General features: G+C 35.1%; 1 protein-coding gene across 2 annotated transcripts; it reads left to right on the forward strand.

Annotated features, from left to right (window-relative positions):
• Nucleotides 1–483: 483 nt before the first annotated feature.
• LOC108677104 (uncharacterized Golgi apparatus membrane protein-like protein CG5021) lies at nucleotides 484–12,682 on the forward strand. 2 transcript variants are annotated; one of them, XM_018165255.2, is made up of 7 exons: nucleotides 484–688; nucleotides 4,491–4,558; nucleotides 5,830–5,984; nucleotides 6,754–6,833; nucleotides 9,108–9,233; nucleotides 9,782–9,925; nucleotides 11,235–12,682. In XM_018165255.2, the coding sequence occupies exons 1-7, from the start codon at nucleotides 677–679 to the stop codon at nucleotides 11,292–11,294; spliced, it is 645 nt and encodes a 214-aa protein (XP_018020744.1). In that variant the 5' UTR covers nucleotides 484–676; the 3' UTR covers nucleotides 11,295–12,682. The 2 variants fall into 2 exon arrangements, with proteins under 2 accessions (XP_018020744.1, XP_018020745.1); XM_018165256.2 differs by having other exon boundaries at nucleotides 9,120–9,233.
• The last annotated feature ends 1,601 nt before the right edge of the window (nucleotides 12,683–14,283 follow it).

Genomic DNA, 14,283 nt, shown 5'->3' on the forward strand with positions numbered 1-14,283 from the left:
GTATAGAATCCGCGACAGGCTTACGGCTTAATAAACGCTGAAACCGCTATATTATTATTATAATTATTATTTATTATTATATATATTATAATACAATAATAATTTCTAACCACAAAGTTCAGAGTTAAGGAATATTGTCAGTATCATTAATCGCTGAATATTTTGCTAAAGACGCTCTAGGGATTGTGAAGGTTCAGCTGCGCACCATACCCTGCTGAGAATAATAAAATGTCGGATAAAAGTCGATGCAGAAATAATGAAAAATTACAATTATTCTTACTTCTGCATTAGTTGTATAGATCTAGTTTTTACTATCCACGAGCAGTAGAAGGTAAATTTGAGATATAGTGATCTCCGAAATAGGTATAATCATGGTTAAACTATATACTAGTTCAACTATGGGTATAATATGTGCTATTGGTTACAGATGGCAAGTAATTTCCGTTTAAATTTCCGGTTTGGCTTACACAAATTCTATGAAGATGGATAGCGTTACGAATTTTGTTGGTCCGCAGGTTGACGTGGTTCAGCCTTCAGCGTCGTAAGCAAGAATTTCAAAGCTTACATTTGTTTTGGTGCGATTAGTCCGAGAGCAAAAGCACAATAAAAGATGATCATAAGAATTTTCTCATAAGTTTCTGACCTAAGCAGATAATTTTAGAGTAAATTATATACAATGGCTGCAAATGTAAGTATAATATTAAATTCTAATTGACATAATGATGTTACATTTGACATTTGGTACGTACTTTTTTTTTTTTTACGAAAAAAATGCACTATGGTGCTCGCCATAGAGATAGAGAATGAATGAATGAATGAAGGCAGGAAGGCATGTGTGATGGTGTGAAATTTAATATTCGAAACTTCAATGTCAGGTTTACGAGAAAACGTTCAGCTGTGTGTTCTAGTAAATGAAAGAAAAAAGTAAATGAAAGAGACATGAGTGAGAAGTGATTAAAAGAAATTTGTGTGATTTTGGACTTTGGTGGACGTGGTTGGTCATGAATAGCTAACTGACTAAATTGTGTGACTAGTGACTACGGCCATACCCCAGTCTGTAGAGTATGGCACAACATAGGTCGAGGACGCCATTATTCTGCCCAAAAGACACCAAGGCACCATCTAATCGGACGGTGGACGCCATTGTTTGCATCGAGTGGACGGCAAGGACTCTAGAATTGTAAATTGGCAGGAAGATTCTAGCTAATATAAGGGCGACAATGAAACTGTTAACTGCAAAATAAACGTAAGTTTAGAATTGTAGTAATAGTAATGATCATTTAACCATTTCTTGATGATCATTTAACCATTTCTTGATAGATATATTGACTAGAACCGCTGCAACTCAGCCTATATTGGTTAATAACCGCCAACGATGGTCTTTACTTTTATATTGGTTAGGTTGGTTAATGATTATTTAAAGGTTAACAAGGTTAATTAATAATTAGGTAAATTCATTCTAGTGGCCATTATTATGAACAATTCATTATTTAATCCAGATAATCTCACAACTGAACCGAAGAACTAAGGGTACACCTGAAATATGACCGAACACCGGCCAATCGGTCAAAATTACCATTAGAATCTTATACATCTTATATACAAATTAAATGTGTAATTGTAACAAGAAAACGTTCGCAGTACAAAATTATGTAGTTAACACAGCCAATTAACGACCGTGTCTCATCGACATACCACATTGGATGTCAGGAGTGTACATGACACGGGGTGACTAATCGACCAGGAAAGTGAATCCTATTGAAAAAGTGCTGCATGAGAATCTTGAAGACTGTGGGTACATTTAACCGCCGTGAAAGTTATGGTTATCTGGAGGAATGGTTACTAAAGCTACAGCCACTAAAGGAAGATGATCTACAATGATCATGTTCGGGAGTACATGATTGTTTAAGATTCAGTAGCTGATGTTCAAGAATCATCTCTTACGAACCACGAGGCATGCGATCTCTAGATATTTCCTTAGTGGGGAACAATGCATTTGTGACTTCATTTCGAGGGTCACAAGATTAGGATGGAATAGTCGTAAGTTGATGGTAAGCTAACATTTTTTGACACATGAAATTCGNACTTTTTTTCTAAATAGTTGGCTGAAGACTGAGAAATATATTAAATGCAAGAATTTCAATCTAAATGTGTCGGCAAAATCTTCTGAAGGCGAAAATTTTGCCGATAATGCGTTGCCGTAGGTCTTTAAATCTTCGTTCACTCTCTGCACAGTGGGCGTAATGCATACGTTTTTTTATAGTTTTTCATTTCTCGATGCGTCCTTAAAGTGTCGGAATATACCGCGTTTACCCTACTCAAGATGTAAATAAATTTATTACATATGATAATACTGGAGGCTGTAGCTGGTATTTACAATACCGTATTTTACTAGTCAAGTTAGGTCTGTTAGGTATATGACTCGAGAACAAATTTGGTATAAAGTTAAAAAAGTCTCTGCTTTGATACTATCTGTGCTACATTACAGGATTGGAATTTTCTTACTTTTTTTCTGAAATCTCGCAGCTCTGACATAAGGAACTTTTTATATATTTGGAAACTTGCGGCCTGTACTTTGGTTAACAAATAGATATGAAGTACTGTCAAACGGGGTAATAAGGGATGGGTGGGGTAAATTGTCATGCACGTCCTACATTTTGTAGAAATGTTGTAGCAGCTAAACTGCTAAATTAATAAAAATATTGCAAAACTGAAAATGGTGGTGTAAACTCCAAAATTTTCACTATCAATTATGTATCAAGCTAGTTAAGAAATTATACATTTACTATCTCTTAAAAATTGCTGAAAAAAATTGTGAAAAGTGTGATTTTGGAAAAGTACCTTTAGTTAGGTCTGGAGCAAAAAAATATTTGCTGTATTAAAAAATTTTACTTACATAAAAGTTGCACACAGATGTTGGCTTCAAAATGTGATTGACAAAATTTGCCTATCTCATTCCAAAAAATACTGGGCGGTTCTAAATTAATCTAGAAGCAAAATTGATCTAAAACTAAGTTCAACAATTCAAGCAATTATATTTACTATTTCCGATTAAGCAGCACAAGATAAGAAAGTGGATGCATTCCCAGGCTAACCTTTTCAAACAATTAAATTGAGGACTGACAATGAATAGCTGGCACCCGTTGATGCACGGCACCCGTTGACGCACAACGATTAACGTACATAGCGAGAGTTGGTGACAGGTATACTGAGGTATTCCGGAATCCAGAGTTATACTGTGATAAAGGAGTGGATTTTATTTACAAGTATGAGATTGAATTGGGCATATTAAAGTTCTGAATAAGATCCAAGTTAATTTCCATTTAATTAGGCAATAATATATTCAAGTTAATTCAACTTACTAACTTCCTAAATTAATGCTGCTGGCTGTGGCTGATTATACAAGTGGCATGAAAGCCTTTCAGGGGTAAATTGTTAATAGGTGCAAGTACAAAGAAATGAAATACTGGCCAGCCCAACTTAAGGGTAACAAGATAAGTTTTAAGCGTTAAATCGCAAAGATAGGCACAGAGGCCAGCAATGATGCCAAGAATAATAAATGTGTCAATGACACCTAGATTGTTGGGCCAGACCAAAAAGGTAACACTGCATGCATTAATGTAGCAAATTAGAGCCCGTGGCACACATTAAATCAAATTGTTAATAGGAAATGATCAAGGTTACACCAAGTTTACAGTAGCAAATGCTGCATCAAAGAGCAATTTTAGAGTAACTTCCATGCTAATCCTCTTTTTAACCAAAAAACTTCTCCTCTGAAATAGTCTTGCTCCAAATTCAATCTCCTTGGTCTCAGTTACATTAAAATAGAACATAATTTCTGTTAAACAGAACAAACTGAACAAAAATTCAGAACAAACTGAAGTAATGCATAGAAAGAGAGTAACTAGATGTAGAAAATGCACCTAAGTTAATGGCACATATGCATCTGGGAGAACTACACCACAAACACTCTCATTGGACATCAGCATCCAGAACACTGCAGCAGCAACAACCCTTGGCTACAGTTGAATAAGCTCTCATTCATTTGACTCTGCTACAAGTTCTCCTTTTGATGGTAAACATATGAGTACCTACTTTTATTGTCAATGATTGATTGATCTGTTCATGTGTTAAGATTGGATTATAATTGAGATTACATGTACAGATTGAGATTACTGTATAACAATTTATTTAGCTATATATTTTAATGTTGCAAGCTGGAAATTTTGGTAAAAATGTTTACACACATCACTGCCATTTAATAATATTTTTACATTCCAACCTTCTGATGAACTTGTACACATAGTATTTGTGCTTCTCAATTTATCTGTAGCAACAACCACTTGTTACCTTCACCACTATTTGAAATGGGAACACATTTGTACTACTTTTGTTTATGTATTTGTGAGTAATTAATTTTTTCATAATATTTAAGAAAAATAAGCTATTATTTATTGTCAATAATGTTCTAACAATCAAATTTTCCTCAGGTCCCACTTCTGGAGAGTGATGATGTCTTAGAATTTGGTGAAGAGGATGAGCCCAAAGGACGCTTCAAGTAAGTGATNTATATGTTTAAAATTTTTGTTTTCTGAGATAGGTACTAAATATCACTGCATTTTATTTGCTTTAGATTCTAAAATTCTCAGCAGATAACTGATTTGGAAGAAAACAGTTGTGAACTTGTGCCTCTCATGAATACTTCCTTCAAATGTTGTGTTTGCTTCTTTGTTTATGAGCCAGCTGGCTGAGTCTGCCAATCTAGAATAATTTTCTAGATATTTGGTCATTATTAATAAGATTAGATTGAAATAAGTTTTATTTGTAGGTCCCTCTGATGAACCAATAGCTTGCTAATTAGGAATTAGAATTAAAAAAGGTTTTTGGCTGAACACTGTGGTTCCACTGAGTAGCAAAGTTTGTGGCTGCAACGTAGTCAAATATTAGATGTCATATCTGTTGAATGCCCTGTTAACAGTATGGTTCAGTGAGAAATGATAAGTATCATGTGAGTGGCATTGATTGTAAAGGAGTTCATTTATTTAATTGTTTTCCTTCTTCATGCACCAAAATTGCTATCACTTGCCTAGAATTTTTAAAATAAAATGTAGAAAAACAACAATCCACCTCCATTACCAATAATCTATTCCATCCCATTAAAGAAATCCTTGTTTTTTTTTTTTTGAATAAACCATTTTATTTCATCCCCTTTGTAAAAAAATTATTTTATTCAAGTGCGCTGCTACAGGATTTTTATATTGCAGAAACAGCTGTGTAACAGCTTATGCAGCTAAAATATGAGAAAATGAACAAGTTAATAAATCATGCATTTCTTCATTTAAAATAAATTCATCCATAAAGTTGAAATAATAAGGGAAATTGTTAAGGCAAGCAAGGATAATTTTTCAGGAAGTAGATAAAGCCTTGCTATCTAAATTTTAATGTACCTATTTTCAATTTGAACTAAAATTAATTTTAATGTGTATTATATTTTATTCATCACAAAAACATTTTTTTTCAAATCTATTATTCCTCTAAATGTTTCTGGTCAAATTCATTCAATTTTGTGACTTTTTTTCTGATATTTTTCAAATAAAAATACATAAAATGTTTACCTCAATCAAATATTATATTCGAAATTAAGCTTTAAATGTAACTATTATATTCCTTTGTGTATAGATAGATTTATCTCATGAAACTTGCTCGTTTTTCTTTGTTCTAATATATTATCATGATGAAGGACTTCTTCACTTGTTAGATCACACCCTCAATGTCATATTCATTGTTGTGAGATACCAGCATTGGTTATTAAATACGTATATATTCCAGACATCCCATGGTGGTGCTGTTCCATGTAGGCTTCCGCAGTGCCGCTCTGGTTGTGTATATGCTGTGTGGCTGGTTTGATGTCAGCTTCATAGGAAGTTTTGTCACCACCATTCTGCTGCTCTCCATAGATTTTTGGACTGTCAAGAATATTACAGGTATGATACACACATGCTTTACTTGCATGAATTTACCCTTTGTTTCTTTTTTTAGATTGGTTCTTTATATTATTGAAAATAGATAGATTACACATTACTAATCAAGTTATTCTATTAAAAAATACCCTGAAATTGTCCACAAATAGAAATACTACAGAAATTTATCTTTTGATGGAGTTGAAATGTAGTTGAAAAAAAAGCAAAATGGCAAGGCAGGAGAGTTCTTGCTATGTTTTGGTAAAGATAGCATGCAATACATTTTATTTTAAGTGAAATGTATTCAGTGTATATTGCAAACTGCCAGTGATAACCAAAAACTGTACCTTGAATCAATCTCATGACCCTATGTAATTTGTCACTAAAATTTTCAATTAACAATTTTTTGTTGAACTAGGCCGAATTTGTGATAATGTGTTTATTTACCTATATTTACTGTTACTTTAGATCACAGTTTGGATCCTGTGTCTTATGTAAGTTCTTGCTGAAATACACTATTTTTCATGTAATACTATGTATTATATAAAATTGAAATTCTAAAGTAAGAAGATTTGAATATTTCATCTTGATCAAAATTATGGTGATATTTTGGTATAAATTATTAATTTCAGTCAATGTTTTTTACCATGAATCATCACTTTATGTTTACCTTGCTATAAAACTTGCTGGAAGATTTATTTGTTCACTATTTTTTTGTGACTTCATCTCATAATATGCTGATACACATAGAAAATGAACAAAGTGTTGGCATTTATGTTGTCATTTTTTTTAGGTCGCATTCTGGTTGGCCTGAGATGGTGGAATTTTATTGATGAGAAGGGACAAAGTCATTGGGTTTTTGAGGCCCGCAAGGTAAGCTGGGCAGGATTTGAGTACAAACAAGAACTTTAGGGAACATAACCTGATAAAAAGTACACTCTTCTTTCATCTTTCTCACATTTTAATTGGCAATCAGGACCCAATGTTAATGGACACTAAATAAAATGGTAAAATTTATTGGTTTAAATTACTTAATTATTGAGCGTGATGCAGAGCGCAGATAAGCTTCAAGTATTCTGAGTTCTGAGCACACTTGATGTGTAGGAAAAGAAGTTTCTCATGTTGTCATCTTACCTGAAAAAGTTGTCCTTTCAAGGAAGACTTAGTGCTGGGGGCTTTTTTACAATGCTGTTTATTACAAAAAACCTCTGCATAAATAAATTTTCTTTAATTTGAAGAAATGCAATGAATGTAGATGAAGATTTGCTACGAATGTGTTTCCTTTTGAAGGCACAATTGATTACCTCAATTATTGTTGTTGACGTGATTGCTTCTCTTCTGTATTTCTTCATCTTTTTTCTCTTTGTAGTCAGTATTACTGCCTGCTTGAATTAATTTTGAATGATTGATTTCATGTCATCCAGCTTAAATTCAATGTGTTAGCGATTTTTAGTTTTGAAAGATTCCTTATTTTAATAATGCAATGATTATTTGATAGTGATGGTGTTAATTTCATATTGGCTCTCATTTAGATTTTCTCAAAAAAAAATGAATACCGGTAATATTTTTAATTCGAATAGATGGTTTTGCTGCTCCGATTTTATAACTCTTGAATTTAAGTTAATTTGATAGCAAATAAACTACCTACATTATTTAGTTTGATATAATTTTTTTCATGAAGTTCTAAATGAACTGAGCAATTAAAAGAGTGGCTCCTAGATAATGAGGTTGCATTCAGTGTTGGCATAGTAAAATTTTGTGGTTCTTGACCCATTCTTTCAAAACTCGCTAAGTGAACGTAAGTACTTACGCTCTATTTTCTTGTCTGTGATTGGTGGATTTTGCTTGAAAGGCCGTCAATGAACGTAAGTACTTACGCTCTATTTTCTTGTCTGTGATTGGTGGATTTTGCTTGAAAGGCCGTCAATGATTGGCTGATTAACTTACGATCTCTTAACTTTCTTTGAAAGTATGGGCCCAGAACACCGGGCAACGTTGTTTGTTATGCTACCCAATTAATTAATAAGTATGACTTTTATATCATTATATCTGGATCGATAAATTATGTATATAGGCCCTTGACCCGCAGTGACTCTCTGATTCATTGATTTTTTTATCACATGTGTTGAACTCTATGTGACTTTTTTTAGGACATTGCTCATGAGTGATAAAATAAATATTAATGCCAGGAATGAAAGAAATTATCCGTTTTATGTACTTCATTTTCCTGAGCAACCTTCTTCAAGATTTATTAACTTGCAGATCCTCAAATTGGTGCAAGTCTGATGCATTCCCATGGCTTTTTCTGCATATCTTTACCTACTTTATTTAATCTATATTAAAGTTTGATATAGGTTTAGAGTTGCCAATTTAGCAATTTGTCTATAATTCTGATAATTAGTTGAATGAGCATAATTCCAACTTTTTATAGATTTCTCATCATCAGAAATTAAATGGATAGAAAAATAGACCAATTTAAACCACTTATACCTCACAAGTCTTCTTTCCTACCATAAATCTAACTAAATAGCTGTGTATACCTTAATTTATGCAAGCTTTAATTTTTTTCAATGCTAAGTATAAAAATTTTATATTCAGCAACTAGTTCTTTCACGATTTTCTCCTCGAAAGATTAACCACAAACGTGTTGCATTTTTAGCAACACTGATTCCATCCCACTGTTAAATGCTGACTCTGAATAATAACTGCACTTCAGTGTTTTGTCCAGTATTTTATTATGATTCATCAATTTATCTTTTATGCAGGTTTGATTGAAGACCAGAGCATTATTTTTAATTAACAAAAGTAGGCTCTGGTCTTCAATCAAACCTGCATGAATGAAGAACTCCTGCCTAACTACACCAATTTATCTTTGTATATGTCCTATTGAGGCATGCATGCTCAGTAAATTTATCTTTTTCATGCCCTTTTATTGCATGCTCTATCAATAAATTAAACTTTGTATTCATTGTAGTGCTGCATGCTTTCTCAATAAAAATATTACTGTATTTGTCTCAGTATTGCAAGCTTTCTCACTAAATAGAACCTTGTATTTTCGTCAGTGTTCCACTCTATTTGCTGCAATAATAAGTTCATAACTGAGGTCAGAGATGAGGTAGCCACAGTGGTATGTTTGTGATGGTGCAGAGCGGTTCGCAGGGACGCGTGTCCAGTACAGAAGCCAGAATATTTTGGACGGCGCTGGTGGTGTTCCCGGTGCTGTGGGGGGTCATGCTCTTAGTGGCTGTCGTCACTCTCAAGATCCGCTGGTTTGTGAGTCCACTACCTTAACAGCTTTAGGAAACCATTCCGTGGAGTAATTTTGGTTCATTAATGACATTAGAAGATAAGGAAGAAATGCCGAATATTTTTCATTCCTGCTGATATTTTTTTCTGATTGTCCTCTAGTTCGTGTTACCTGTTAGCTGGGACTCGATTCGACTTGATTAAGTAAACTTGTTTATGCATTTCAAGTCTTAAATGTTTTTATAAGCACCAAGTCACACTACTTGAACAATGTTATTGTATTACCTCTTAGCTTCAAAGAATATTCCATTACATATATATTCTGATGTCGTGTTGTCATCAGTTGTTATCACACAGTGTTAATTTGTTTTCCTGTACTGGGGCCATACTTTCAAAACTCGCTAAGTGAACGTAAGCACTTACGCTTTATTTTCTTGTCTATGATTGGTAGATTTTGCTTGAAAGGCCGTCAATGATTGGCTGATGAACTTACGATCTCTTAACTTTTTTTGAAAGTATAGACACTGGGGTGCAAATTACCCATGTTTTGCTGACTGTGCTCACCCACGCATCAGGTGCTGGACTGCATCGCGCTCTCGCTGAACTGCAGCAACTTGTGGGGCTTCGTGAGGTGCAAGGCGGGCGGCAGCGAGACCTCCGTCACCGACTCCGTCAAGAACATGGCGTCCAGTCTCATGCGGCAGCAGATGCTGGCTAATGTGAGCCTGTCAAAACTTCATGATCATTTAACCATTTCTTGATGATCATTTAACCATGGCGTCCAGTCTCATGCGGCAGCAGATGCTGGCTAATGTGAGCCTATCAAAACTTCATGATCATTTAACCATTTGTTGATGGATATATTGACTATAACCGCTGCAACTCAGCCTATATTGGTTAATAACCGCCAACGATGGTATTAACTTTCATAATGATTAGCTTGGTTAATAATTAGGACCTAATTTTAATTAGGAATAGGTTAGGTTAATTATTAATTAGGTAAATTCATTGTACCGCAGAACTGATGGTACACCTGAAATATGACCGAATACCGGCCAATTTGTCAAAATTACCATTAATATCGGTCTTAGATACAAATTAAATATATAATTGTACATAACAAGAAAACGTTCCCAGTACAAAATTATGTAGTTAACAGAGCAAATTAACGACCGTTTCTCATCGACATTGGATGTCAGGAGTGTACATGACACGGGGTGACTAAACGACCAGGAAAGTGAATCCTATTGAAAAAGTGCTGCATGAGAATCTTGAAGACTGTGGGTACATTTAACCGCCGTGAAAGTTATGGTTATCTGGAGGAATGGTTACTAAAGCTACAGCCACTAAAGGAAGATGATCTACAATGATCATGTTCGGGAGTACATGATTGTTTAAGATTCAGTAGCTGATGTTCAAGAATCATCTCTTACGAACCACGAGGCATGCGATCTCTAGATATTTCCTTAGTGGGGAACAATGCATTTGTGACTTCATTTCGAGGGTCACAAGATTAGGATGGAATAGTCGTAAGTTGATGGTAAGCTAACATTTTTTGACACATAAAATTCGTCAGAAATTCCTGCAGGGAGGCATTTTTAAGTATGGAATACGGGAATATTGGCGAGGTATTAAATTTACTGGTGAAGTTTACTGTTCAAGATGTTTAAACGATATCAGTTTATTGATATTTATGCGGTGTTGTAAATCTCTCCTTCTTATGTGTTTACTTACGTTACGTAGCGCATCGAGAAACCTAGCCGTCTTGAGGTGTTTTGTATAGACTGAGACAAAATATCTAGTATCCCACATCAGTAAAGATATTAACTGCACTGACTCTACTTTGCCCTCGTTTCCAATAATTTGAGCCTAGGTTGATGTAACAATAACATCTGACTCCGTTTCAGTAATAAAATACTTCCTTGAACTGCAGATTATCGTCTTTACATGTTACCGATGCATGAAATGGAACTTTTAATTTGTTTAAGTTCAGCTTGGCAATGTCCTCTCATGAATACGTTTTTTCAGATGGCCTCGATGTTCACCCGTTCTCCGCCGAATGCAGGAGGCTCAAACTCGAACGTCTGAGGCGAAGACTTGATAAATCTAAGCTTTGTTGTTCAAGTGCTGCACAAGCAGCTGTTGCTTATGCAGGTGAATCGAAAATACGTTGTGGTTCCTCTCTTTTCTATGAAAGTTTACCTATAACTATTGTTCCTTTCATATTTTTCATGTTTAAAAGTGAAGTTTATCGTTTATAAGTACGCAGTCTTATTTTTATATTATTTGTTGCTTTGCATAATTATGAAAACTAGGATAAAGTGAGTTATTTTTATTATTTCTAATATTCCCTGAGTGAACTTTATTCCCCCATTCATTTATTAGATATTAACTTCACTGAAACGCACCTCAGTTGATTGTGAACTCGGAAATTAATGCTAACACATCATTAGGGTATTTAAAAGTTACAAAGAATCTACTGAAATTAGACTAAACAAGAGCAAGACGAGCGAATCAAAATGATCGATAGCTTTTCATGCGCGAAATTTATGTTGATGCTTACTTGCAATTTTTTCATCTTAAACTGTGGTAACCTTGTTTCTGATTTGGTTCTGTTCGTGGTCATGCAAATTTGCACCTTTATTTAGTATTGGAGACTAGGGGGACTAATTAGTAACAAGGCTAGTGCAAGTAACCAGAATTTTTTTACACTAACATGTGTAAGTTTGACACAGTGGCGTTCCTTTCGTCTGGGACGGAGGACTTGATAAATCATACATCGTATTTCTTCTGCAATATGCTCCTTACACACATAATCGATTTATTTTCAAATTCAGATCGATTTGGTTCGCATTAAACTTAATTTTCCAAACCAGCTTTCTTATAGAAAACTTGCAGCACAATAAAATTTCGAGGAATATTATTGTGAATAGCACCCTGCCTTTAATATTTCTGCCCTTATTTTTGACAGATACCAGATGTGCTTAAATGTATGCTGTGTTTATATTCTTTACCGATGCACGTCAACCTCGTATTTATTTTGTCTATTTGGGAATAAAGTTGAAGTTGGGAATAAATTGTAGCCATCGATTCAAACATGCATGCATTGAGAGGGATCATTGCGCATTGGTTGCCATCTCGTGTTCGTTGAGAGAGTCCGGTTTTAAATCGTTTTACTTAATATCACTGCACATTTTTATTCCTAATAATGTATCGGCTTTGCTTGTGAAGGTTCGTGCGATTAAAGTAATTAAACTTTCATCGCAACGCACGACAACTTGTGACGTGAATCACGAGTCGTATTTTGTGGTTGCATTTTATCTGATTTAAATACAAAAAATTGAAATACTTCAAATGTATTTCGAATAAGAGGAAAAGAATGACCCTGATAAATAGTTTCCTCTGATTGAAAGTTATAGTATCTTGAATCTAAATCGAAATTTCCAAGTATTTATTGAAATAAAAGTTTTGAGAAATTCTCATTTCATTCAACAACACCGCGAAGCTGTAGTAACTGCATCAATTTGATCATGAGTAACTCATGCCTCAGTACATCTATACAAACCGAGGCTGTTCACTGGCTTCGAGGTTGAGCTGGGTTGGAAAATTTACCCTGAAGGCTTTCAAAAGACGACTGGACGTGTACCTGTAACACGTCAGATGGTCGTGAATGTATGCTCTGTTTAAAGATTCTGTATCTGAACGCACCTGATTGTTTCTGCCTAACGTGAAGCTCAAGAACGAGACCGCAGATCAGGTACTCATGAAGACACGGTGTTTTGGCCCATGTGACTAAGGACCCGATATTGTGAACATTCGGACCTGAATGCGGGAATTTGGCGATGATTTGGTATAGGTACATCGAATCGCTGGCTCCAACTCAGCTGCAAGCACCTCGCGTCATCAGCCCCGTCTGCAAGCCGCCTGCGACTTAAGGAAGGTATTGTTGCTTCTCGAATGTTCGCTTCAATGGCGTCGACAAATAATTAATTGTACAGCGATCGCAGCCACTCTTGTCCGAGAGCTGCGATGGATGCCACTCTTGTCCGAGAGTGGTGTCGCTCGCACCACTGCACTCGGCATGTGGTCGGCACCTGATCGCGGTTTCCTTCAAGCTTACTCCGCTTTCGTTACAATTTACGCATGCCATCTTGCCCCGGGTTTCTGTCTTCTGACCGATCCAATTTGGTAGTTGAAGGACCAATATTTTCTTACATTCGACAGTCGCTGAGTTGGTCGAGTCATCAGGCCGAACGCACATCATGACTAAAATTTCACCGAGAATTTTACACCGAGGTACGGGCTAAATCTAAACATTTCATACAAAAACCGAGCGAAAATATTTGCGTGACGTACAACCCATTCTCACACCGTAATATACGTGTGAACATATCTGAATAAGTATCTGTATTTACCGTCAATCCGCAGTATTCCAACGACTCAAATTTATCGGTTCATTTCTAGTAGTACGTATTCAAAATCACAAGTAAGAGCACATCTGTTTGGGATCGTTAAAAAGATAAACAAAATACCTTTTCTCCGTTTTACCAACAAATACCGTACAATTTTTCAAGTTCAACAGAAAAGCAATGTCTACGAACATTTTTAGATGCACGAGATAGAAAACATTTTCAAATGCACAAAATAAAAGACATGTCTTCGAATATATCGCCACTAGATATATAAACTACAATCTTCACTGAGAATCGAATACGCTCGGGCTTTGAAAAGTATCATTTGAACACAAAATTGTAAAAAGTTTCAATAATAAGAAAGTCGCTGATAAAAGTTATTTTTTCATTCAAAGTCATCGATTAGTTAGTTTAGTGGCCAAATGTTTACTAGCGCTTCAGCTATTTAGCTATCTCGCACCGAAAGTCAAGATGAACATCACCATATCGATTATTAAAAGCACGAGTCTTTAAATAAATTAAAACAAACACATTACTGCAACTCGGCGTCACAAGCTGAGGCGAATTCCCGCTAAAATAAAGTGATTACCAATACGGTTATGAAGGCGCAGAGAATCCATTATCTTAACGCCGCTTAATTCAAAAGACTGGATTAAACAAAGCCA

This window comes from Hyalella azteca, unplaced genomic scaffold, assembly GCF_000764305.2.
Source record: "Hyalella azteca isolate HAZT.00-mixed unplaced genomic scaffold, Hazt_2.0.2 contig4670, whole genome shotgun sequence".
Classification (NCBI taxonomy): domain Eukaryota; kingdom Metazoa; phylum Arthropoda; class Malacostraca; order Amphipoda; family Hyalellidae; genus Hyalella; species Hyalella azteca.